This window comes from Calidris pugnax, unplaced genomic scaffold (genome assembly GCF_001431845.1).
Source record: "Calidris pugnax isolate Ruff unplaced genomic scaffold, ASM143184v1 scaffold234, whole genome shotgun sequence".
Lineage (NCBI taxonomy): Eukaryota > Metazoa > Chordata > Aves > Charadriiformes > Scolopacidae > Calidris > Calidris pugnax.
The window spans coordinates 424,172-448,949 of NW_015090987.1; the positions used below are offsets into that span (position 1 = coordinate 424,172).

Genomic DNA, 24,778 nt, shown 5'->3' on the forward strand with positions numbered 1-24,778 from the left:
TCGATGAGGCCCTGGGCAACCTGGTCTAGTTGGGGGTGTCCCTGCTGACTGCGGGGGGGTGGGACTAGATGGCCTTTGGAGGTCCCTTCCGGCCTGGGCAATTCTATGATTCTATGATTCTATTAATCTGAATCTTTTTTCTTCCAATTTAAAACCGTTTCCCCTTGTCCTCTCATTACACCTCCTGGCAAAGAGTCCCTCCCCAGCTCTTCTATAGGCTCCCTTCAGGTATTGAAAGGCCGCTATAAGGTCTCCCCGGAGCCTTCTCTTCTCCAGGCTGAACAATCCCAGCTCCCTCAGCCTGTCTTCATAGGAGAGGAGCTCCATCCCTCTGATCATCTTCGTGGCCCTCCTCTGGACCTGTTCCAGCTGGTCCATGTCCTTGCACTGACACAGCCCAAGAAAAAACATCAAAACGGTAAAAAGGCTCAGAAAAAAAATATAAAACACCATATTAAGGTGGGGAAATTTCCCAAAATTGGCAGCTCTGCCCGTTGTGAACGTCCCCGGGGACAAACACAAGTCAGGACAGTGTCCCCACAGCCTGGGGGCTTTCTGGTTGGCAGAGAGAAATGGGAAACAACTGGGAATACAGGAATGATTCATTGCTCCAGAGGTTAGAGAATGTGTTGCCTGTGCACGTAAATCACCCACAGCGGGGATTAGCCTTAATAGGTGCAAAACCTCCTGCTTTCTGCCGACCCAGGGCGCCGTGGCACAGGCAGTGATCCAGGTCCTGCCTCGTACTGGGGGGTCCAGCCCCCCATGGGATGAGCCAAAGCAGCTGATGGGTTCAGCACAGCCGTGCCCCGAGCAGCTCGTTATCATTTTCCACCCCTGTTAGACCTCTAAGCAGATTTGCATTGCACTTTAAATAGAGAAAAAAAAATGCAAATTGTAAGGGAAATATAGAAGGTGGAGAGACACCATCTCTGTATCAATACAGGCTGGGGGTGGAGGGATGGGGAGCACCCAAGGAGAGCAAAGGTCCCCATGCTCATGGGGAGCACTGAGGAGAAGGATTTTGGGGTGACAGTGAGGGGAAAAGCTGGCCACGGGCTGGCAGCCCAGAAAGCCCCCCACATCCTGGGCTGCATCCCCAGCAGCGTGGCCAGCAGGGCCAGGGGGGGGATTCTGCCCCTCTGCTCCCCTCTGGGGAGACACCCCCCAAGTGCTGCCTCCAGCTCTGGGGCCACCAACATCAGAAGGACATGGAGCTGTTGGAGCGGGGCCAGAGGAGGCCCTGGAGATGCTGGGAGGGCTGGAGCCCCTCTGCTGGGATGGGGGGGCTGAGAGAGTTGGGGGGGTTCAGCCTGGAGAAGAGAAGGCTCCGGGGAGACCTTGGAGCCCCTTCCAGTCCCTAAAGTGGGGTGGCTCCAGGAGAGATGGGGAGGGACTCTTGATGAAGGAGGGGAGTCCTAGGAAGAGGGGCAATGGTTTTAAGTTGAAAGAGGGGAAATTGAGATGAGATATTAGGAAGGAATTTCTCATTACGAGGGTGGGGAGAGCCTGGCCCAGGTTGCCCAGAGAAGCTGTGGCTGCCCCATCCCTGGAGGGGTTCAAGGGCAGGTTGGAGGGGGCTTGGAGCAACCTGGTCTGGTGGGAGGTGTCCCAGCCCAGGGCAGGGGGGGGCACTGGAATGGGGCTTGAAGGTCCCTTCCCACCCAAACCATTCTATGATTTAGCTTTTACTCCCCAGACCTTTCCCCATGAGTGTGAGGGGAGGACCCGAGGACAAAGACGTTGAAATTCTCACCCCTTCCTTGGCCACCAGCAGCTGCTTCTCCGCGTTCTGCTTCTTGATGTTGTAGTACTGGACCTCCACCTCGTGGGTCAGCTGGAGCCACTTCTGCAGGGCCTCTGGGGCAGCCCAGCTGCAGTGGGACTCCAGCTCCTTCTCCGCGTTCTTCAGCGCCATCCGAACCTGGGAGAGAAGCGGCCGAGCCGATGTTGCAGCAGCAGCAGAGGGGACAACCTGCCCTCCTGAGAGGTCACCCCAACTGCTGGCTGCCAACCCAGCGATTTGAAGGCACCAGCAAAAAAAGAAAAAGGAAAAAAAGACTCCACACAACTTAATCTTACTCATGAAAGAAGCAACAGTCACCAGGAGGAGAGGCGGTGCAGGCAAGCGGGAGAGAGGAGCCACCCAACAGAGAAGAGCCATCTAACAGACAAGCCATCTGCTGGGTGGGATACCCAGATCATCTCACAGTGCTTTGATCCCAAAGGTGACCTCCTTCCTCTAAAAACTCAAGCCCCCACCACGCTGTCCTTCCTTGGCACCTCAGGCTGATGCCAATGATGTGAAGTTCAACACAGACAAGGGCTGGGTCCTGCCTTTGGGTCACACCAACCCCATGGATGCTCCAGGCTGGGGGAAGAGTGGCTGGAGCTGCCCCACGGAAAAGGACCTGGGGGTGTTGGTCAACAGGGGCTGAATACAAGCCAGCAGCGTGCCCAGGTGGCCAAGGAGGCCACCAGCATCCTGGCCTGTCAGGACCAGTGTGGCCAGCAAGACTGGGGCAGTAACCGTCCCCCTGGACTGGGCACTGAGGAGGACCCACCTCGAGGGCTGGGTCCAGTTTTGGGCACCTCCTGACAGGAAAGACCTTGAGGGGCTGGAGCGTGTCCAGAGAAGGGCAAGGGGGCTGATGAGGGGTCTGGAGCACAAGGAGAAGGGTCTGGAGAACTTCTGAGGGAGCTGAGGGTGTTCAGCCTGGAGAAAAGGAGGCTGAGGGGAGACCTTCTTGCTAAATCCAAGAAGGCCAACAGCATCCTGGCCTGTATCAAGAACAGTGTGGCGAGTAGAGCCCGAGAGGTGATCGTCCCCCTGTACTCGGCACTGGTGAGGCCCCACCTCGAGTACTGTGTCCAATTTTGGGCCCCCTACCACAAGAGGGACATTGAGGTGCTGGAGCGGGTCCAGAGAAGGGCAACGAAGCTGGTGAGGGGTCTGGAGCACAAGTCTTACGAGGAGAGGCTGAGGGAGCTGGGGTTGTTCAGTCTGGGGAAGAGGAGACTGAGGGGAGACCTTATCGCTCTGTACAAGTACCTGAAAGGAGGCTGTAGAGAGACGGGGGTCGGTCTCTTCTCCCAAGTTACAGATGATAGGACAAGGGGTAATGGCTTCAAGTTGCGCCAGGGGAAGTTCAGGTTGGATATTAGGAAACATTTCTTTACTGAAAGGGTTATCCAGCATTGGAATGGGCTGCCCAGGGAGGTGGTGGAGTCACCATCCCTGGAGGTATTTAAGAAACGTGTAGACATGGTTCTTCAGGGCATGCTCTAGTGCCCAAGATTACTGGAGGAGGCTGTAGCCAGGGGGGGTCGGTCTCTTCTCCCAAGGAACAGGCCATGGGACAAGAAGAAACAGCTTCAAGTTGCCCCAGGGGAGGTTGAGGATGGAGCTTGGGAAGAATTTCTTCCTGGAAAGGGTTGTGAAGCCTTGGCAGAGGCTGCCCAGGGCAGTGGTGGAGTCACCAGCCCTGGAGGGATTTTGGAGCCGGGCAGAGGTGGTGCTGAGGGACATGGGTCAGTGGTGGGTTTGTCAGCGTTGGGTTGATGGTTGGACTCAAGGGTCTGAAAAGTCCCTTCCAACCTCCACCATTCCATGATTCTGTGATCCTCAGCTCTCAGCAGAGCTGTCCTGCTCTCCCTCTCCACACCAGCTCCTCTGCCTCACCACGGCATCGCCCGCAGGGAAACCCTCCAGAGCTGAGGGCCCCACGTATGAGCTCCTTAAAAGAGAGATCTCTGCTCTGCACAACCCCCAGATTCTCCTCCGGAGACAGAAGCGCTGACAGCCCCGCACCGGCGTCGCTTCTTCTCCTCTAGGTCCTGAGCCAAACAGAAGGAGCTCGTCAAGAGATGACTTTCACGCTGGAGCAAGCCGAGAGAAATATTTAGACATAAACCATGTGCTGCTCAGTCAGGAAAAGAAATAACATGTCTGGAATCAGCAGTTTCTGGCACTTTCTGGGGGACTCTCCTCCTGTCCCAGCTCAGTCTCCTCCACACACCATCGCTCTGGTCTCCTCCACACACTCACTCATCTCGCTGGAGATGGGAGCGATTGCAAAATTAGAAGGAAAGTGGGTGACTTGTTGCAAGTTGAAGATATCAAACCCTTACATAAAAGCATTTTGTGCTGGAGACCATCAGGAATTAACGTGTCTCTCCCATCACACATGATGTGGAGAGACTTTAATAAACCTGAAGCCTGATATGAGCCCTGCAAGGAGGTAACGTGTCCCACATTGGAGGAACCAAAGGATGGTGACCTCAGCCCGGAGCGGTGGTGGACTGGAGAACTAAAGGGGCTCCAGGAGAGATGAGGACGGACTCTTGATGAGGGAGGGGAGCCCTAGGAGAAGGGGAAAGGGTTGGACCCTGAAAGAGGGGAGATGGAGCTGAGATGTGGGGAAGAACTTGTTTGGTGGGAGGGTGGTGAGAGCCTGGCCCAGGTTGCCCCGAGAAGCTGTGGCTGCCCCATCCCTGGAGAGTTTCAAGGCCAGGTTGGAGGGGGCTTGGAGCAACCTGGTCTGGTGGGAGGTGTCCCTGGATGGAATTGGATGGTCTTTAAGGTCCTTCCCACCCAAACCATTCTAAGATTCTGTGAACTCTTCAGCCCCAGCCCCTCCAGGCTCAGGAGGGTGTCCATGGTCATACACTGTACAACAGACTCCTTTGCTGCTGAAATAAACCAGCCCTAAGCACCTTCAAGAGCTTCCATGGTCCCAAGAAGCCCCGTCCCACCAAAGCAGGCCTTCTCCTAGCAGAGGCGGAGCTGGGAGGGAAGGTCCATCTACACAGTCAGGGCCACACTGGTGTCACTGAGATGATGGATGTTGTCTGTTCCATTTTCTCTTTTGGTTCTCCAGGGCCATGGTCTAATCTCACAGACAGAGACCAGACCCTTCCCAATGTCCCAGAGCAGGATCCCACATCCCGGTGTTGGTGCCTCCTCGCTCCTCACAGAGCACAGCCGCCAGTGGGCTGCAGAAAAGTGGGTTTTTTAAAACATTGCTCAAAGTTGGATCTTTTCCCTTAATGTGTTTTTTAAATTCAGTCATGTCTCCCCACGCCTGGCCCAGGTGTCATTTCCAGTGAGCCAAAAGCACCAGGTTCTGCACAGATACTTGAAATCCCATATTTTCTCCTGGAGGACGTTTGCACAGTCCATCTAGGAGCAGCCAGGAGGCACCGCACAGAAGAGGTCAACTACTCGTGTGTGATTTAGTCTTGTTGAGCATAACTTTCAGCTAAACCATTCAAAAAGTCACATATTCCGACCCACAGACCCCAAGGAAGGTGGTTTTTCCACCCCTCTGAGACCAGCAGCACCAGGCCCTGCTCCCACCACAGGCAGAACTCGGACCACGATCCACAAGCATCTGGGATTTAGGAATACGGAGAAGGAGCGGGCAGGAGATCTGGGTACTTGGGGTGGAGGAGTGCTCAAAACATCCACAGGAACAAGGGGGTTTTTATGGAACGGTGGAGAAGGGAAGCGGTGTGGAACAACAGCCAAGGACGGGTGGTTGAGATGAGCCAAAGGGAAGCAGTGTGGAACAGCCAAGGACGGGTGGTTGAGATGAGCCATGACACGGTGGTGTCCGAAACACAAAACCCTCTCAGTTCTGGAGGGGCATCAACACAAACTGGAGGTACTTTGTGTGTCTGTGTTGTCCTGTGAAGATTTCTGAGCTCCTGTAATTTTGATTACTAAGAGCAAGAATTTCTAGAGCAAGGAACACCCAACTCCACTGGGAGCTTCCAAACCCTCCAGTATCATTTTAAAGAAGGTCTTGTTTGAATATTGCCCGGGACCCAAGAATATCCAGAAATAGGATGAGTTTTAGGGTCAGTGGGAGTGACTGGTTAATGTCATCTGTGGTCTACAGCTGGGAGGGTGAGGGTGTTATCATCACACGGTGTGGGTCAGGTGGGGACAACCAATACTCACCCCGGCATCGCATCCCTCACGGAGGCCTCTGAGAAACAACAGAGTGGTTCAGTCACCTCTGGATTCATGGGTTTCTCACCAAATAAAAGTTGGGGGGGTGGGATGAGAGAGGGACGAGCCCTTCTCCAACGGTCAGGAGCAGGAAGGGTACGGGGGCCGGGGTTACACGAGGAAGGTCACGTCCTTAATTAATGGCTCATAATGATTCAAGGATTGGAGCATCTCCCTTATGAGGAGAGACTGAGAGAGCTGGGACTCTTTAGTCTGGAGAAGAGAAGGCTGAGGGGAGACCTTATCAATGCCTACAAGTATCTCAAGGGAGGGTTGAAGGAGGAGGGAACCAGACTCTTTTCAGTGGTTCCCACTGAGAGGACGAGGGGCAACGGGCACAAGTTGGACCAGAAGAGGTTCCACTCAAATATGAGGAGAAACTTCTTCACGGTGAGGGTGACAGAGCCCTGGAAGAGGCTGCCCAGGGAGGGTGTGGAGTCCCCTTCCTTGGAGATTTTCAAGCCCCACCTGGATGCTCCTGAGTAACATGCTCTGACAAGCTCTGGGTGGTCCTGCTTCAGCAGGGGAGTTGGACTAGATGATCTCTATGGTCCCTTCCAACTCTAAAATTCAGTGAAATTCAGTGAAATAATATATGATGGGATTTCTGTGTGTGAACACGGATGCCCCGATGCCTGTCCCGAGCCCAGTGACTGCCCCATCCCTGGAGGGGTTCAAGGCCAGGTTGGAGGGGGCTTGGAGCAACCTGCTCTGGTGGGAGGTGTCCCTGCCCAGGGCAAGGGGTGGGACTCTGTAGGCCTTAAGGTCCCTTCCAGCCCAAACCATCCTGTGGTTCTATGATTCTATCTATGACTGTGGGGAGGCTGGAGGACCAGTTAGAAGAACAATGTTGGATGATGTAGAGATGTAGAGTGATGGGGGTTGGTCTCTTCTCCCAAGGAACAGGCCATGGGACAAGAGGAAATGGCCTCAAGTTGCCCCAGGGGAGGTTGAGGATGGAGCTTGGGAAGAATTTCTTCCTGGAAAGGGTTGTGAAGCCTTGGCAGAGGCTGCCCAGGGCAGTGGTGGAGGCACCAGCCCCGGAGGGGTTTCGGAGCTGGGCAGAGGTGGTGCTGAGGGACATGGGTCAGTGGTGGGTTTGTCAGTGTTGGGTTGATGGTTGGACTCAAGGGTCTGAAAAGTCCCTTCCAACCTCCACCATTCCATGGTTCTATGATCCTCCAACCTGGACCATTCTATGATGAGACCAATCCCTGTCCCACTGCTCCCCAGTTACCCCCTGGCCCAGGACACTTATTCCTCGTTTATCAGTGGAAACCCTGAATTCATGTCTCGAGACCAATCCCTGTCCAACTGCTCCCCAGTTACCCCCTCACCGAGGACACTTCTTCCTCATTTATCAGTGGAAACCCTGAATTCATGTCTCATTTTCTTCCCCATCCTCCGTGGTGGCATAAAATGCTGGGCACAGTCACGCTGGGAGGACGTGCCAATGGCCCCAGAATATTCCTGGTATGGGCTTGACTCACCCAATTTTGGCTCACACAATTTCAGTTTAAACTGATATTTGCCAAACTCGTTTCTTTTTTTTGCCAGCAGCACATTATACATCCCATTCTGCCCAGGCAGAACATACATTGCAAAGTATAACTCAGGGATGTATTTTCCTGCAAGGCTGAATTTAAAATTAATATTTTTTTTTGAGAATTGTGTGAACTCTAACTTTGCTGTAGAGATTTCTAATTTAGAGCTAAATTTCCTTGAAGCAAATTTCCTTTGTACACATTTCTGATCTACAAGAAAACCTGGTAAGAACATCCAAACTCATTCTAAATATCTCCTAAAACCTTGAATAAATACAAAAGGAAATAAGAAAGAGCTTATGGTTTGGAGTTAGAAGTCAGAGGGCTGACCTACAGGCCAAGTTCAACACTTCTCCTTCTGCAGGTCAAGCAGGGACAATGAGCATTGCCCTCAAGACATGTTCCTGTTGCCCAACACGGTGTTGAACGTGTGGACAGAGTGTACCCTCAGCATGTTTTCTGGTGACACAAAGCTGGGAGGAGCGGGTGACCCACCAGGAGGCTGTGCTACCATCCAGTGAGACCTGGACAGGCTGGAGAGTTGCGGGGAGAGGAACCTCATGAAGTTCAACCAGGGCAAGTGCAGGGTCCTGCACTGAGGGAGGAATAACCCCATGGACCTGGACAGGCTGGGGGGGACCTGCTGGAGAGCAGCTCTGGGGAGAAAGACCTGGGAGTCCTGGTGGAAAACAGGATGACCATGAGCCAGCAATGGGCCCTTGTGGCCAAGAAGGCAAATCATCTCCTGGGGGACATCAAGAAGAGCGTGGCCAGCAGATGGAGGGAAGTCATCCTGCCCCTCTGCCCTGCCCTGGGGAGGCCACAGCTGGAGCACTGGGACCAGTTCTGGGCTCCCCAGTTCCAGAAGGACAGGGAACTGCTGGAGAGATTCCAGCAGAGGCTGTGAGGATGATGAGGGACTGGAGCATCTCTCTGCTGAGGAAAGGCTGAGGGACCTGGGGCTGTTCAGCTGGAGAAAAGCAGACTGAGAGGGGATTTCATTGATTCTGAGCAAGAGCTAAAGGGTGGGGAGCAAGATTGATTCTGACCAAGAGCTAAAGGGCTCTTGGTGGTGCCCAGGGACAGGACAAGGGGCAACGGGCACAAACTGGGACATAGAAAGTTCCATCTCAACATGAGGAGGAACTTCTTTGCTGTGAGGGTGGCAGAGCCCTGGCAGAGGCTGCCCAGAGAGGTGGTGGAGTCTCCTTCTCTGGAGACATTCAAACCCCACCTGGACACGTTCCTGTCCAACTTACTCTGGGTGGACCTGCTCTGGCATGGGGTTGGACTGGATGTCCAACTTGCTCTGGGTGGACCTGCTCTGGCAGGAGGTTGGACTCGGGGGTCTCCAGAGGTCCCTGCAGACCTCGACCAGTCTGTGATTCTGTGTGATTCTGTATGGGGGATGTGAAACGTGGAGTAGTGGAAGAAACACTTGGATGTTCTCCTGCACAGAGGGGAGTGGAAAAGCCAAGGCGGAAGAGCGTTATAAGCAGAAGATCACTGGGTTTCTCGGAAGGGTGAAGCAGAGTGAGGAGCTGCCTGCTGTTCCCTGTCTCCTCTGGACCTGCACCCAGGTCTGGTTGGACCTTTACCTGCTCCAGCTCCTGCTCAGCATATTTCTGCCTGCTCAGCTCGTTCTCTGTGCCCTCCCGCAGCTCTCGCAGCCGGTGAGCCTCCTGCTTGGCGATGCTGATCTCATCCTGCAGCTTCTTCTCCAGGTGCACCTTCTCCACCTCCACGGAGCGATGCTCCTCCTGGGCCTTCTGCAACCTGGAAAAGACAGAGAGTGAGAGCCCAAGTCCGAGCCTGCTGGGTGACCTGACCTCTGCTGAGGGAGTCACAGAATCACAGAATCTTCTAGGTTGGAAGGGACCTCAAAGATCATCTTGTCCAACCGTCAACCCAACTGACAAAAATAGACACCCACACAACAAACAAGGAGCATCATCACTAAACCAGACCTCCCAGCACTACATCAACCCGTCTTTTGAACACCTCCAGGGATGGGGCCTCAACCACCTCCCTGGGCAGCCCATTCCAATGGCTGAGTCCAGGGGACAAGGACTGGCCAGCCACAATCTAGACCAACCCTATGGTTATTTACTCTGTGTTGATGTCAACAGAGATCTGGAAGGTCAAGGAGAATGTTCATCGTGCCTGGGAAGGAATTACATTGTCAACTCCACACTCTCGACTTTATTTCATGTATTAAATACTCAGTGCATATTTCCTTAATTTTTTAAACCACATCAAGATTTCCTTTATCAAGCCCCAAATTAATTTGAAATTTCAGTGTTTTTACAAAAATTAAGACCTTTGTCTTTAATTAAAAAAAAATAGGGAGGGGAAGATCTGCCGGAGCAGGTATGAACCGCCAGATGGGACGTCTCCATGTTCCACTTCAAAACCGTTCAAATTCAGACACGTCTTAATCTTGCCTGGAAGTTATTATTTTTCCTCATGACGGGATTAAATGGGTAGGAATTACATACAGAAACAAAAAGCAGTAAGAGATTACTTGTACCCGGTCAGCAGAGCTCAAGCTTTCGGCCCGGAGAGGCTCAGCCTCTGAAGGAGACCCCACCGCAGCCACAGCGAGGTCTTTTGGGGTTTCCACCTTTGTGTTTTTGGGGGAAAATGGTGGAAACTCAGTCCTCGCACCAGTTCAGTGACATAAATTGGCATCAGGAAGGAACCCGGCCCCTGTGGGACTGGGGTCTCCTGGAAGGGAGCAGGGAAGTCCCTGGTTGCGGCCACCCACCCAACCCCTAGTCCCAGCAGACCCTCTCTGGGTGGTCCCACCTGCTTCTGGAGACATGGCCATTGCCCAGTATAAGGGGAAAAAATAAAGATTTGGCAAATATTCTGTTGAAACGCAACAAAGAGGTTCCCTTCATAATGGGCCTGAAAAAACATGTTGAACAAGTGCCACCGATGAAAGAAATAAGAGTATTAAAGGGTTTCTTGCAAGAACCAGCCTCATGATCCAAATCAAAAATAACTTTTTGGTTGTTTTTTGTTGTTTGTTTTTTGTGGGGTTTTTTGTTTGGTTGGTTTTTTTTTAATGGTGGCAACAAACAAGCCCTGGACGCAAATTCCTGAGGAATGTGGCACATCCATCTTAGGACAACTTCAAACCAAGATGTGATGAGTTTCCAGAACCTCTACTTCAGCTCCTGGATTGAACACAAGGAGGTGTTGGGGCTCACGCCATCAGAAACCAGCTGCATTGATCTGTCCCACCCTTTAAACTTCAACTTCTCCTCCAAAAGTTATCACAGTTTGAGATAATGCAAGTTGGAGAACCTCATGCTGCATGAGCAGCAACACTATTTTTCACCCAGATCAAACTGAGGAAAATCCCATTTTCTGCCAGGAGAAGCAAAGCTCTGTCTGTTCTCCCCCAAAACCAGCCCCTTCCCCTACGGGCACCCCCTGCCCTGCCCGGGCACCTCCTAGGGATTGGTGGGACCTTAAATGAGGTCCCAACCTCCACTGATGCTACCACCAATGTTTGTGAGGTTGGTGAGGCACCAGCTCAACCAGCAACACCAGTAACCACTCAAAGCAGACAGATTTTTCAGTGACCAAGTAAAACTATCCATACAACAAAAAACCAGGCCAACAAACCCATCCTACAATTTTAATGGTGGCAACAAACAAACCCTGGACGCAAATTCCTGAGGAATGTGGCACATCCATCTTAGGACAACTTCAAACCAAGATGTGATGAGTTTCCAGAACCTCTACTTCAGCTACTGGATTGAACACAAGGAGGTGTTGGGGCTCACGCCATCAGAAACCAGCTGCATTGATCTGTCCCACCCTTTAAACTTCAACTTCTCCTCCAAAAGTTATCACAGTTTGAGATAATGCAAGTTGGAGAACCTCATGCTGCATGAGCAGCAACACTATTTTTCACCCAGATCAAACTGAGGAAAATCTCATTTTCTGCCAGGAGAAGCAAAGCTCTGTCTGTTCTCCCCCAAAACCAGCCCCTTCCCCTACGGGCACCCCCTGCCCTGCCCGGGCACCTCCTAGGGATTGGTGGGACCTTAAATGAGGTCCCAACCTCCACTGATGCTACCACCAATGTTTGTGAGGTTGGTGAGGCACCAGCTCAACCAGCAACACCAGTAACCACTCAAAGCAGACAGATTTTTCAGTGACCAAGTAAAACTATCCATACAACAAAAAACCAGGCCAACAAACCCATCCTACAACCCCAAGTGGAACCATCTGAGCCAGAAATAAGTATTTCAAGGCCATAAAAATCTTCTCCCACTCAAGATCTTCACCATTCAAACTGGAGAGCAAACCAATGGAGCAATGTGAGGGGAGACAGACGAGAGGGGATAGCGAGGTCTGGCCCCGGGTGGGCTGTACCTGGGCTGCAAATGACAAATAATGACATAAATAAAACAAAAAATAAATAAATGACATTTTGGGAGGGCTCTCCTGGGTTCCCCGAGCGGCTCCTGCTCATCCTGGACCTGCTGGTGACTAAAGAAAAGGGAGAAGCCAACCCTCGCAGAGGATCCATCACATGCAGCAGTGTCCATTGTCCAGCCTGGGATGGAAGTGGTTGGGTGTTTGGGTGAGAGGGGACCTTCTGGGTCCCAGCCAAGGACTCCTCTCCCTCAGGCTCCTCCTTGGCACCCAGATGGCACCTGCAGAGGATCCATCACATCCATTGTCCAGCCTGGGATGGAAGTGGTTGGGTGTTTGGGTGAGAGGGGACCTTCTGGGTCCCAGCCAAGGACTCCTCTCCCTCAGGCTCCTCCTTGGCACCCAGATGGCACCGAAATCCAGGCTGGATGGGCTGGACTCTCATCTCCTGGGACGTTGGCTCTCGTCTTGGAAAAGGCTCGTTTTCAATTTACAGCTCCGTTGAGAAACTCAAGTGTTTTTCTTCCCAATTTGAGGAGACTCTTGCCAAGACATTCCAAGTTTTTAGATAAACCCACGCTCCCTGCCCTGCGCACCAGAGCTACAGCTCTTCCATACTAGGGAATCCCAAACCACCCAAATATCTCTGTTTAAAGGAGAAATTCCCCTTTAATGTGACGCAGAATGGGAAGGAATTTTATCCTGAAGTTACTTCTCCAAGGCACTCGAACACCGTGTTTTCCCTCACTACCATCTCTCTGTGACAGCAGAGCCTGTATTTTCTTACGTTGGTTAAGGACAAGACCACGCACTGTGTGTTCCCAGGGAAACCCAGCCAAGCTCCATCAGATGACAGTGTCTTCAGAGCTGCACTTGAAATGAGGGCAAGAAACCAAGGTTCAGCTGGAGGCTTCACAATTCAGGAGCAGATCTTCAACACAGTCAGTAGATCTTCAACACGGACCTTCAGTCATCAGTAGGATGTGCCAAAACATGAACTTTTCTATCTTGATGGGTCATTTAAGTGACTGGGAAGTGCCACTGTTGAAGGATGGTCTCAAAAAGTACTTTAAAGGTGAACAAAAAGTGGGGTTTTGTATCAATCCTCCCTTCCCAACTCTTCAAGAGCACATCAGGTCTTCAAAAACCAGTGTGAGCGGCTGGTAGGCATCTGGAAAGGCATCCCATGCCTTCAGGAGGTCTTCCCCTTCAGGGAGAGGAGGCATCCCATGGCTTCAGTACTCAGCCCTTCAGCTCTGAGTGTCAATGAGCCAGGAGAGGAGGTTACTTCAAGCTCCAGGGAGAAAATTCTAGACGTTTCTGAGCAGAACTTCAGAACAAGTCCCCGGGAACTGGTTCTGTTGGTAGATTTTGCCATTTCTACAGTAGCAGAAGACCACAGCTGAACCTTGCTGGAGCTCAGGGATGAAGAAGCCAAAGTGAATTCCGCCCCCTTCAGAGAAGAATGAGATCAATCCTCTGCCAAGTGGCCCCACAAGCCCCAGGAATTAATTCACCTCCTGCTTCTCAAGCTCCAGCTCGGTGACCTCTGCAGAGGACAAGCCCTCCCAGCTGCACACCCCACAGAACATCACAAGCTTCTCCGGCTTAAGACTCAAGCTATGCTTAGTATACGTGGTTTTGGGTTTCTTCTTATCTGGCTTTAGAGCATTAGTTGAACATCTACTTGTTTACGTGGCTCTGCCCTCGGCTGCAGATCCCAAGGTTGTTCCCTACACGGCACGTTCACAGCAGCCGGCGTTGGGACCTCTGGTGTGACCTGCTCCTCCTCTGTGACACCCAGCAGAGACCTCCCGCTGCTCCAGGAGATGGACGCTGAGAAGGAATTCCCCTCTTTTTCTGCCCACAGGAAAAAAAAAATAATATCTTTTTCTTTGGGCTACGTCCAACCCACAATGTGAAATTGCAGAAAAGCTTTGTGAAACCAGCTGTGGATTGGAGCCGGCTCCACCTCAGGCAGAGAGGAAACGGCCTTCAGTCGATCTCCATGCCAAGAAGAACGTGGGTCACGTATCTGCATGACTGCCAGGGGAACGTGCCCAGTTTGGCACCGTCACCTTGGGACTCTCTCAAGCGTCTGCCTTCCATGGAGACACCAACCGATCACAATGTGAAACTGCAGAGAGCTTTGTGAAACCAGCTGTGGATTGGAGCCGGCTCCACAGAAGACAGAGAGGAAACGGCCTTCAGTCGATCTCCATGCCAAGAAGAACGTGGGTCACGTATCCGCACGACTGCCAGGGGAACGTGCCCAGTTTGGCACCGTCACCTTGGGACTCTCTCAAGCGTCTGCCTTCCATGGAGACACCAACCGATGGGATCGTGCTCCAAGAAGAAAGGCTTTCAAGCAACGCTCACGTGAGGAATGATTCCCTGAAGGCTTGGAGGCGAGAAATGGGGCTGCAGCCATAGAATCATTGAATGTGTTGGGTTGGAAGGGACCTTTAAAGGTCACCTAGTCCAACCCTCAGCCTTGTGGGTACCTCGCAGGGTTTCCAAGGACTTGGCTGCTCGCAAAAGTCTCCACGGAAGATCGACCTCCTCGGGATCTTGGCCAAGGGGAACGCAGCCATCAACTCATACGGCAGCCAAGTCAAGGCTTATGCTCCAAAATCACACTTAAAAGTAATGAAAAATAGTCACAGCCCAAGACTATGCTCTATTATTTGCTAAACCTGCACTTAAAATGTATCTTATTGCCAAAAAAACCCCACTGGCTTGTCATCAATGGTCTGGAATGCTTTCTTTCCTAGAAGACTCCTGTGTCCATGGAGGGCCTCTTTCACAGCCTGTTCCCCAATGAGCACCTTCACTGGAACCACCACAATCTTTTCTGGGAGCAGAGGTCACGTTCCTGAAGCTCCAGTATTTTGCCCAAGTGGTCAGAGTTCAACTATTCACATGTTAATACTCCAAAATTGGGTTTTTTTCATTCTTTCCAGGCCACACTCTGGGGTTTAGGTGTCACCGTGCAGGGAAGTAGGGACTTCTACATAAGGCCCAAAGAGCTCCAGAGGCAGAATTCCTCCTTCAGCACGCTCTTTCACCATCGAAAGCCCGGGGGAAGCAACCTGATGAGCCTGGATGACAAGTTCTGAGAGAGCTGGGTCACCTCCTGCTCCTTTGAGAGGTTCTTCTGCCCCTCTGGGGACAGATTTACGCCGTAATTTTGGGGATGAGGATCCTGATATATTTTCAGTCTGAGTCAGACCAGGAGTAGAAACCACTGCACGTTTCTCTGCTCCTCTCTAATTGTGGTAAATAAATAAAAGAACCTATTTGAGAGAAAGCAAAGCAGAGTGACCTCTGTTGGGCACGGAGGATGCTCCCATCCATCGAGCCCCCTTGACGTTTTGCTCCTGGAAGCAGCGAAATTCTGAGTGTGGGGAAAGCAGCAAAACTCACCACAGGCAACTCTTCCCACAAATTCAGAAACTAATTTTTTTTCAACCCAGTAACGACCAACGGAGCAGAGCAGGAACTCAAAGGTCAAACCACGAGATAAAAACCATGGTAGAAAGGAAACAAAACCACGTGGGAGCACACGGGGCCACGCTCAAGGGTGTTGGCATGTGTTGGAGGCCACCTCAGAGCAGGAGATGCCAGTGTCACGTGCTGTCACTTTGCTCGAGTGGCTTCACGGCCGCATTTCAGGACTGCTGCTACCATGAGGGTGTTTTTCCCACCCAGGCCTTCCTGTGGCTCACCACAAGTACAAATCAGTAGCACGTCACCACCAAAGAGTGGGTCGAGCAAGCACGTAGACATCTTTACTGCAGCCTGGTGAGAAGCCAAGTGCCCAATGGAGCTGGTAAGAGGGGCTGGGAGGTCTCCAATAGAGTCTCCTTCACAGCTACTACTGCCCCATCTCTGGAAGTGTTCAAGGCCAGAGTGGATGGGGCCTTGAGCAACCTGCTCTAGTGGGAGGTGTCCCTGCCCATGGCAGGGGGGTTGGAACTTGATGATCTTTGAGGTCCCTTCCAACCCAAACCATTCTCTGATTCTATGATACTCAGGAAGGTGGTGCCGCACAGAAGCACCATGGCTAAAGAGAAAATCTTTCCCAAAACCTAAATGAGGAATAACCTTGCAGGAAAGATCAACAGTTGGATGCTCCTACTGGGTGGATGCAAAAAAACTTACCGTTCTTGAAGGTCGTGGAGAGACTGTTCCGCTCTGTGGAGCCCTTCCAGGTCTTTCATCATCTTCTTCATGTGCTCCTTTGAATAGCGGTTCTGGATGTAGGCAAACCAGCAGCCACCCACGCCGATGACGATGGACACCACCAGCATGAAGTCCTTCAGGTGGTTGTGACGAGTTACTGGAAGAGACCAGAGATGCTACTGAATTCAGAAGAACAGGAAAATTAACTCTGGTACGCTTCGTCTGCACCAGGGTAGAAAAGAACTAAAAATAGTATTAGAAGGAGTTATGGCCCAGGTTTCATAAAGGGAAAAGATGAGCTACATCGATATTTAAGGGGAAAAAAATAAACCTCCAGAAGAGCTGTGCTCTTTGAGGACAATACCGAGAACATTGGATACAAAGGTGTAAGAGCGAAGAAGGAAATAAATTTGTTGAAAAAAATACGAGTGTGATCCCAGAGAGGGAGCAGATCGAGCATCAAAGTGTCAGCTGCAAAAATCAGAAGGAAATAACTTTGTGGAAAAAACTACGAGTGTGATCCCAGAGAGGGAGCAGATCGAGTATCAAAGTGTCAGCTGCAAAACTTCCCATCAGAATCACAACTCGGTGTGGAAACCCCCACCTTCAACACTTAGAAAAGAGCAGCTACTTAAAAAAAGATGTGTGGATGCATGTGAGAGAACCCAGTAAATAAGTGGGGGTTTAAGTGCTAAACAAACACCAAACCCATGACTCACACAGAATTTTTTACTGTTTACTAACTAGGAAATCCTCAACTGTACCAAGAAAGCTAAAAATGAGAAAGAGCAGCTCAGTCAAGAGAGCTGGGACTGAACGTTCAGTGTCTGCTGGCTTTAAATTGAAAGAGGGGAGATGGAGATGAGATGTGGGGAAGAACTTGTTTGGTGTGAGGGTGGTGAGAGCCTGGCCCAGGTTGCCCCGAGAAGCTGTGGCTGCCCCATCCCTGGAGGGGTTCAAGGCCAGGTTGGAGGGGGCTTGGAGCAACCTGGTGTGGTGGGAGGTGTCCCTGGATGGGACTGGATGGGCTTGAAGGTCTCTTCCCACCCAAACCATTCCATGATTCTACGACTGTAAGAACATCTCCATCAGGCACAGACAGGTTAGAGCAGCATTTTCACCCAGGGGAGCCATCACGTAACCGATACTGGGATTCCTTCATGGCTCGGTTACAAGCCACAGACAGAATCATAGAATGGTCTAGGTTGGAAGAGACCCTTGGGATCATCGAGTCCAACCATCTCCCCTACTCTACAAAGTCCTCCCCTACACCATGTCCCTCAGCACTGCATCTAAACGGCCCTTAAACACAGCCAGGGATGGGGACTCCACCCCCCCCCTGGGCAGCCTGTTCCAACGCCCGACCACTCTTTGGGTGAAAAATTCCTTCCTAATGTTCAATCTAAACCTCCCCTGTTGGAGCTTGAAGCCGTTCCCTCTCGTTCTGTCACTAATGACCTGTGAGAAGAGACCAGCACCAACCTCTCTACAGTGTCCTTTCAAGTAGTTGTAGAGAGTGATGAGGTCTCCCCTCAGCCTCCTCTTCCTCACACTGAACAGTCCCAACTCCCTCAGCCGCTCCTCAGACGATTTGTTTTCCAGCCCCCTGGAATGTTGTGTTACTCTCCAGCAGGACACAAACACACACACACACACAAACATTAAGGATTTGGCCAAAATGAATCGCTCCTACGTGAAGCCTTGAGGTGCAGCATCGTGTCAAGGCACGTGCAGCATCCAAGGGATTCACTGCCCTGTGCCCCATGGACAGGCGTGAACTGCAGAGAGAGGGGGGCAGTCAAACAGAAGAAGCCACTACTCCAGCCTCAAAACCTACCACGGCAAGTAGATGTGTCAGAAACATAAAGGCATTAAACCTGTCATTTGGAAAAAGCCTTCCGTTGGATCTTGCTTTTCTGATGGAGTTATTATTAAGTGAAGAGCAGCTGACATGTGCCATAACTGGGAAAAAATAAGGTTTTTAGAGGCCGGTTCCCCGCCAGCAGCAGATGATGGAGACAGATGCTCCAACTGCTCCGACTGCATCCTCAGGGCTGCACCACATGAAGCTCATCATTACTGGCACAACTCATCATTATTTGGTCAAAGTGCTGGCGTCCAACCTCGGTAACGGCACCGAACTCGTTCCATGACTCCTCCTGGTCACAACCCATCGGGCTGGAAGCACCTTATTCTACTGGGACCACCATCGCCAACAGAAAACTCATTTCTGGAGTGAGCTGCTGCCGTTGGCAGCTGGTGGGGATTGCTTTGGTTGATTGAGAGCCAGAAATGAGGAATAAGCCAGGACATTTTTATTATTTTTTTCTTTTTTAAAATGTGACATTTAAAGCTGGTGAGGGGCCTGAAGCACAAGGAGAAGGGTCTGGAGAACTTCTGAGGGAGCTGGGGGTGTTGAGCCTGGAGAAAAGGAGGCTGAGGGGAGACCTTCTGGCTCTCTCCAACTCCCTGAAAGGAGGGTGTAGCCAGGGGGGGTCGGTCTCTTCTCCCAAGGAACAGGCCATGGGACAAGAGGAAACAGCCTCAAGTTGCCCCAGGGGAGGTTGAGGATGGAGCTTGGGAAGAATTTCTTCCTGGAAAGGGTTGTGAAGCCTTGGCAGAGGCTGCCCAGGGCAGTGGTGGAGTCCCCATCCCTGGAGGGATTTCGGAGCCGGGCAGAGGTGGTGCTGAGGGACATGGGTCAGTGGTGGGTTTGTCAGTGGTGGGTTGATGGTTGGACTCCATGGTCTGGAAGGTCCCTTCCAACCTCCACCAGTCTATGGGTCTACGATTGGGGTGTTTGTTCTGCAGAAACACAACTACTGCAGGGACCCCTTAGTGCACAGACGTTAAGAAAAAGGAGAAATAGTGACTTTGTTCGAGATAAGCTCACCTGTAAACTCACAGACACTGGAGAAAATGAGCTTTTCCAGGAGCTACTTTTTTTTTTTTTTGAAAGAAGAAAAAGGTGGGAACAGGCCATGGGACAAGAGGAAACAGCCTCAAGTTGCCCCAGGGGAGGTTGAGGATGGAGCTTGGGAAGAATTTCTTCCTGGAAAGGGTTGTGAAGCCTTGGCAGAGGCTGCCCAGGGCAGTGGTGGAGTCTCCATCCCTGGAGGGATTTTGGAGCCGGGCAGAGGTGGTGCTGAGGGACATGGGTCAGTGGTGGGTTTGTCAGTGGTGGGTTGATGGTTGGACTCCATGGTCTTGAAAGGCCCCTTCCAATCTCCACCAGTCTATGGGTCTACGATTGGGGTGTTTGTTCTGCAGAAACACAACTACTGCAGGGACCCCTTAGTGCACAGACGTTAAGAAAAAGGAGAAATAGTGACTTTGTTCGAGATAAGCTCACCTGTAAACTCACAGACACTGGAGAAAATGAGCTTTTCCAGGAGCTACTTTTTTTTTTTTTTGGAAAGACGAAAAAGCTTGGCACCACCTCAAAAGTTTTCCTGGCTGGAAAACTTTCCTCAGCGAGGAAAACTGCTGGGGCCTAACTCCCAGGAGAACCTCTCTCCTCCTCGCTCCACGGGTCCGGCCTCAGCCCCTTCTGGGAACACTCTTGTGTGACTTGGCAGCATTTTCCCAGCAGGGACAGATCCTGCAGGGGGGCAGGAGAAGGGACCATCTGCCTCCTCCCTCCCACAGCCCCCAGAAACCCAACCCATCCACCCCGTCTGGAGCCAAAGTGGCACCACTGGGCAGACGGAGGGTCCACGTGGGATACAGGGAGGTCCCCTCTGCCTGATGGATGACCAAAGGGGTGACAGGAGCAGGGGGAGGTTCACCTGGGTCACGGATCATGATAGGAGGAGAGGGAAGGGTTTGACCCTGAAAGAGGGGAGATGGAAAGGAGATATGGGGAAGAACTTGTTTGGTGGGAGGGTGGTGAGAGCCTGGCCCAGGTTGCCCCGAGAAGCTGTGGCTGCCCCATCCCTGGAGGGGTTCAAGGGCAGGTTGGAGGGGGCTTGGAGCAACCTGGGCTGGTGGGAGGTGTCCTTGCCCAGGGCAGGGGGTGGCACTGGGATGGGGCTGTAAGGTCCCTTCAAGCCCAAACCATTCCATGGTTTGATGATCACAGCCAAAATACACACAGGGAAGGCCCCTCGGGCAGGCTGTTCACTTGGGAGGTGTAAACCCAAAGACATAAAGCAAAGCTCAGTGTGGAATTGTGGGGTTTGGGGGGTCCCCACAGCCCTGCCCCTGGTCTGCACGGAGGAGGGACAGCGATGCTGGTCCCCTGACTGCAATGGAGGGAGAGGGACGGGACCTTTCCAAGCACCTTCTCCCCTCATCTTTGGAAACACCACCATGTGTCGGCTGAACAGGAGCCAGCAGTGTGCCCAGGTGGCCAAGAAAGCCACCAGCATCCTGGCCTGTGTCAGGAACAGTGTGGGGAGTAGGGCCCGAGAGGTGATCCTGTGATTCTGTGATCTATCACCCAACGCACCACAGGAGAGTTCAATCATCCTCCGAAAACACTCACTCACGAACTCAACACTAGAGAAATAAACACGGTTAACACCGGCCCCGTTTCCCATCCCGGATGGATTATCACAACATCCTCTTCCTAAGGAGCAGATCCTGGCAAGTCGCTGCAGGTCCCTGATTTCAAAGCCCTTTTATTCAGCGTTTGGAGAAGACAGAAAGGCGGACTCGTCCGGATGGTTTCCCTTCTGCCCACCCACGGCTGTTACATCTCTCCTCTCCCTTCCCCGTTTGCTCCACCATTCCCATTCCCTGCCTCGCCACCTCCCAGCCTGGAGGGAAGGCAAGTCCTGGTGATATCTGCCAGCCCCACCTCCAGCTGATTCACCTCCCGCTGCCATGCCCAGCGCCAACTGGTCTCAGCTCCACCACACGAGCCCTTGACAAACATCCCTCCTCTTTGGCAGCTTTCACTTGAGTGAAGTGGGTAAGGAAAGTCAAAGGAAAACCCATTCTTGCCCACCCACGGCTGTTACATCTCTCCTCTCCCTTCCCCGTTTGCTCCACCATTCCCATTCCCTGCCTCGCCACCTCCCAGCCTGGAGGGAAGGCAAGTCCTGGTGATATCTGCCAGCCCCACCTCCAGCTGATTCACCTCCCGCTGCCGTGCCCAGCGCCAACCGGTCTCAACTCCACCACACGAGCCCTTGACAAACATCCCTCCTCTTTGGCAGCTTTCACTTGAGTGAAGTGGGTAAGGAAAGTCAAAGGAAAACCCATTCTATGGAAAATGTGGCCTTTTCTCTTCCTGAAATGACAGAGCTCAGAGGGTTGTGACCATCGGCTCAGAGTCCAGTTGGAGGCCTGTAGCTACTGGTGTTCCCCAGGGCTCAGTATTGGGTCTGGTCTTGTTCAGCACCTTCATCAACAACGTGGATGAGGGGACAGAGTGCACCCTCAGGACATTCGCTGGTGACACAAAGCTGGGAGGAGTGGGTGACCCACCAGGAGGCTGTGCTACCATCCTGTGAGACCTGGACAGGCCGGAGAGTTCAGGTGAGAAGAACCTCATGATGTTCAACAAGGGCAAGTGCAAGGTCCTGCACCTGGGGAGGAATAACCCCATGGACCAGGACAGGTTGGGGGGGACCTGCTGGAGAGCAGCTCTCTGGAAAAAGACCTGAGAGCCAGCAATGTGGTGGCCAAGAAAGCCAGTGGTCTCCTGGGAGGCATCAAGAAGAGCGTGGTCAGCAGGTGGAGGGAGGTCATCCTGCCCCTCTGCTCTGCCCTGGGGAGGCCCCAGCTGGAGCACTGGGACCAGTTCTGGGCTCCCCAGGTCCAGAAGGACAGGGAACTGCTGGAGAGGGGACAGCGGAGGCTGCGAGGATGATGAGGGACTGGAGCATCTCTCTGCTGAGGAAAGGCTGAGGGACCTGGGGCTGTTCAGTTGGAGGTCTCCCCGGAGCCTCCTCTTCTCCAGGCTGAACCCCCCCAACTCTCTCAGCACCCCCCTCCCAGCAGAGGGGCTCCAGCTCTCCCAGCATCTCTGTGGCCTCCTCTGGCCCCATCCAACAGCTCCATGTCCTTCTGCTGTTGGTGGCCCCAGAGCTGGAGGTAGCACGGTGGGGGGAGGCAGAATCCACCCCCCTTGCCCTGCTGGAGATGCAGCCCAGGGTGTGAGGGTCCCAAACCCAAAGCTGATCTCCCCAAGGCTCAATATGTGTGTGACACACACCATGGGTGCAGCTCCATCGGTGCAGGAGCCACACTTGGTTTGATCTCCATGGTGTAAACCATGAGCGTGAGAGAGGCACCACCAAGGTCCCAGCCTATGGAAGACCCAGGAACTCTGTCACTTATAGAAAGACTGAAAATTATGGAGGATTTGTCACATGAAGAAGGGGACAGAACTTTTGCTTCTGTGTTCAGGAGCTGATGAGAATAACTGCTGGAGGACAAGTCCCTCTTCTCCAGGGTTTGGGTGCCTGTCTGTGGCAGAAGAGTGGGAAGGGCTGCAGGCAGTGACCGGAGAAGGGTTTTGTCATAAAATACCTTTTTCTGGGATAGTTTTACTCCAGCCCAGGCCACCCAGGGAAGAGCTGAGGTGGGTTGTCCTGCCCTGCAGCAGTTCTTCTGGCCAGCCCCATGGGGTGTGGGTCACAACAACCAGGGGATGCCCATCTCCCCGACCCGCTGCGGCTGTCACTGCCCCAAGACCCACGTCGAGGAGAAGACATTGGAATGGGCTGCCCAGGGAGGTGGTGGAGGCACCATCCCTGGAGGTGTTCAAAAGACAGGTTGATGTGGTGCTGGGAGGTCTGGTTTAGTGATGATGCTCCTTGTTTGTTGTGTGGGTGTCTATTTTTGTCAGTGAGGTTGACAGTTGGACAAGATGATCTTTAAGGTCCCTTCCAACCTAGAAGATTCTGTGATTCTGTGTTTTTCCACCCGTGACGTCCCTCCGTCAGCGCTGCCTGCGCAAGGAGGGAGGGCATCGGGCTCTCCCATCGCAAGATGATCCCTCTACGCTCAATTTTCTCCCTGCTTTTGAACTTGTCCTACCAGAACTCGGTGTTATTTTAGCTATTTACCCTGTGACGGGGGCCAAACGGCCCTGCCAGGCTCTGGAGAGAAGGTTTTACAGCCAAAGCTGGTTTATTGCCATTTAAATCACTGCCTTTCTCCCTCCTCCCCACTCCCATCCCCGCTTCACCCCTTCCCTCCCGGCACCAGCACCCGCCACCAGGCAAAACGCAGCAAAACTTGCAGGAAAAAGCAAAGTACACCAAGAAAAACCCACGTCTCTACCTTTTTCCTATTCTTTTTGGAGGAAAGAAGGAAGAACAGACACAATTTTGACGCGGTCGTTACGCACCGGCTGCAGGACGATTAATGTCACGTCAGGTTTGCAGCTCAGCCTTGGTTTGTGGTTTAAAAAAAACCAACAAGGTAAAAACCTGCACAATAATAAAAACTTTACAGAAACCTCAGGTTTCTTAAGAGTCCCTTTCCTAAAGGAGTCCCATCACGAAAGATACAAACTCAAAGCCTCAATTTTTTAAACAAGAAGTTCCCCAAAGTTTGACTTTGGGAATAGAACCTGGATGGGTCATGAGAAAATCAGCAGTTTTACAGCAACTCACATAAGTGTTGCTAAAATAAGAGAAAATCCACATATTTGTTGGATTCTATACCAGGTATTTATACTCAAGTTGAAATATCAGAAAAAACACACGTAGGAATCCCTAATTTTTTAATTTCCCCATGTGAATTAATGAACCAGTGACACCACCTTGTTCGTTCAGCCCCAGACGTTTTCAGACACGAGACAGGGAAGAAGAGACACCTCAGGGGGCAGCTCTGGGACAGACACGTCCCCTCGAGAGCCGTCCTGGTGTCACCTCCTGGTGTCACCTGCTGCCAGTGTGACAGCGGAAAACTAAATACAAAACCACCTCTGTTCTTAAAAAACCCAAAGCAAGCTGATTTTCCATACATTCCCCTGTGGCACCGGTAATTTTTCTGTCCATCCCAAGCCCCAGGCCTTTCTGGAGTCCCTCACGCTCTGCTCTTGCGTGTGGCTCCACAAGGAAATTCTGTAAAGTCACTTTTATAAATGTTCTGATTCTCCCTGGCGATGGGACGCCCTGAAACCAACCAGATTTTGTAGAATCATGGAGTGGTGTGGGTGGGAAGGGACCTTAAAGACCACCCAGTTCCACCCAGGGACACCTCCCACCAGACCAGGTTGCTCCAAGGCCCCTCCAACCTGCCCTTGAACCCCTCCAGGGATGGGGCAGCCACAGCTTCTCCACACAACCTGGGCCAGGCTCTCACCACCCTCCCACCAAACAAGTTCTTCCCCACAGCTCAGCTCCATCTCCCCTCTTTCAGGGTCACAGAATCACAGAATCTTCTAGGTTGGAAGAAGGGACCTTAAAGATCATCTTGTCCAACCCTCAACCCAACTGACAAAAATAGACACCCACACAACAAACAAGGAGCATCATCACTAAACCAGACCTCCCAGCACTACATCAACCCGTCTTTTGAACACCTCCAGGGATGGGGCCTCCACCACCTCCCTGGGCAGCCCATTCCAATGTCTGATAACCCTTTCAGTGAAAAAATGTTTCCTAATATCCAGCCTGAACCCCCCCTGGGGCAACTTGAGGCCATTTCCTCTTGTCCTGTCGCCTGTGACTTGAGA

General features: G+C 52.2%; 1 protein-coding gene across 1 annotated transcript in view; it reads right to left on the reverse strand.

The window, feature by feature from the left end:
- The window catches only part of STIM1 (stromal interaction molecule 1), a gene marked incomplete at its 5' end in the record, with an annotated part of 72,951 nt that overhangs the window by 29,918 nt on the left and 18,255 nt on the right, over window positions 1-24,778 (reverse strand). Inside the window, 3 exons of the mRNA XM_014954020.1 lie at window positions 1,757-1,924; window positions 9,159-9,336; window positions 16,120-16,297. Of these exons, the coding sequence (XP_014809506.1) occupies window positions 1,757-1,924; window positions 9,159-9,336; window positions 16,120-16,297 (524 nt within the window). The remainder of the gene's footprint in view (window positions 1-1,756; window positions 1,925-9,158; window positions 9,337-16,119; window positions 16,298-24,778) is intronic.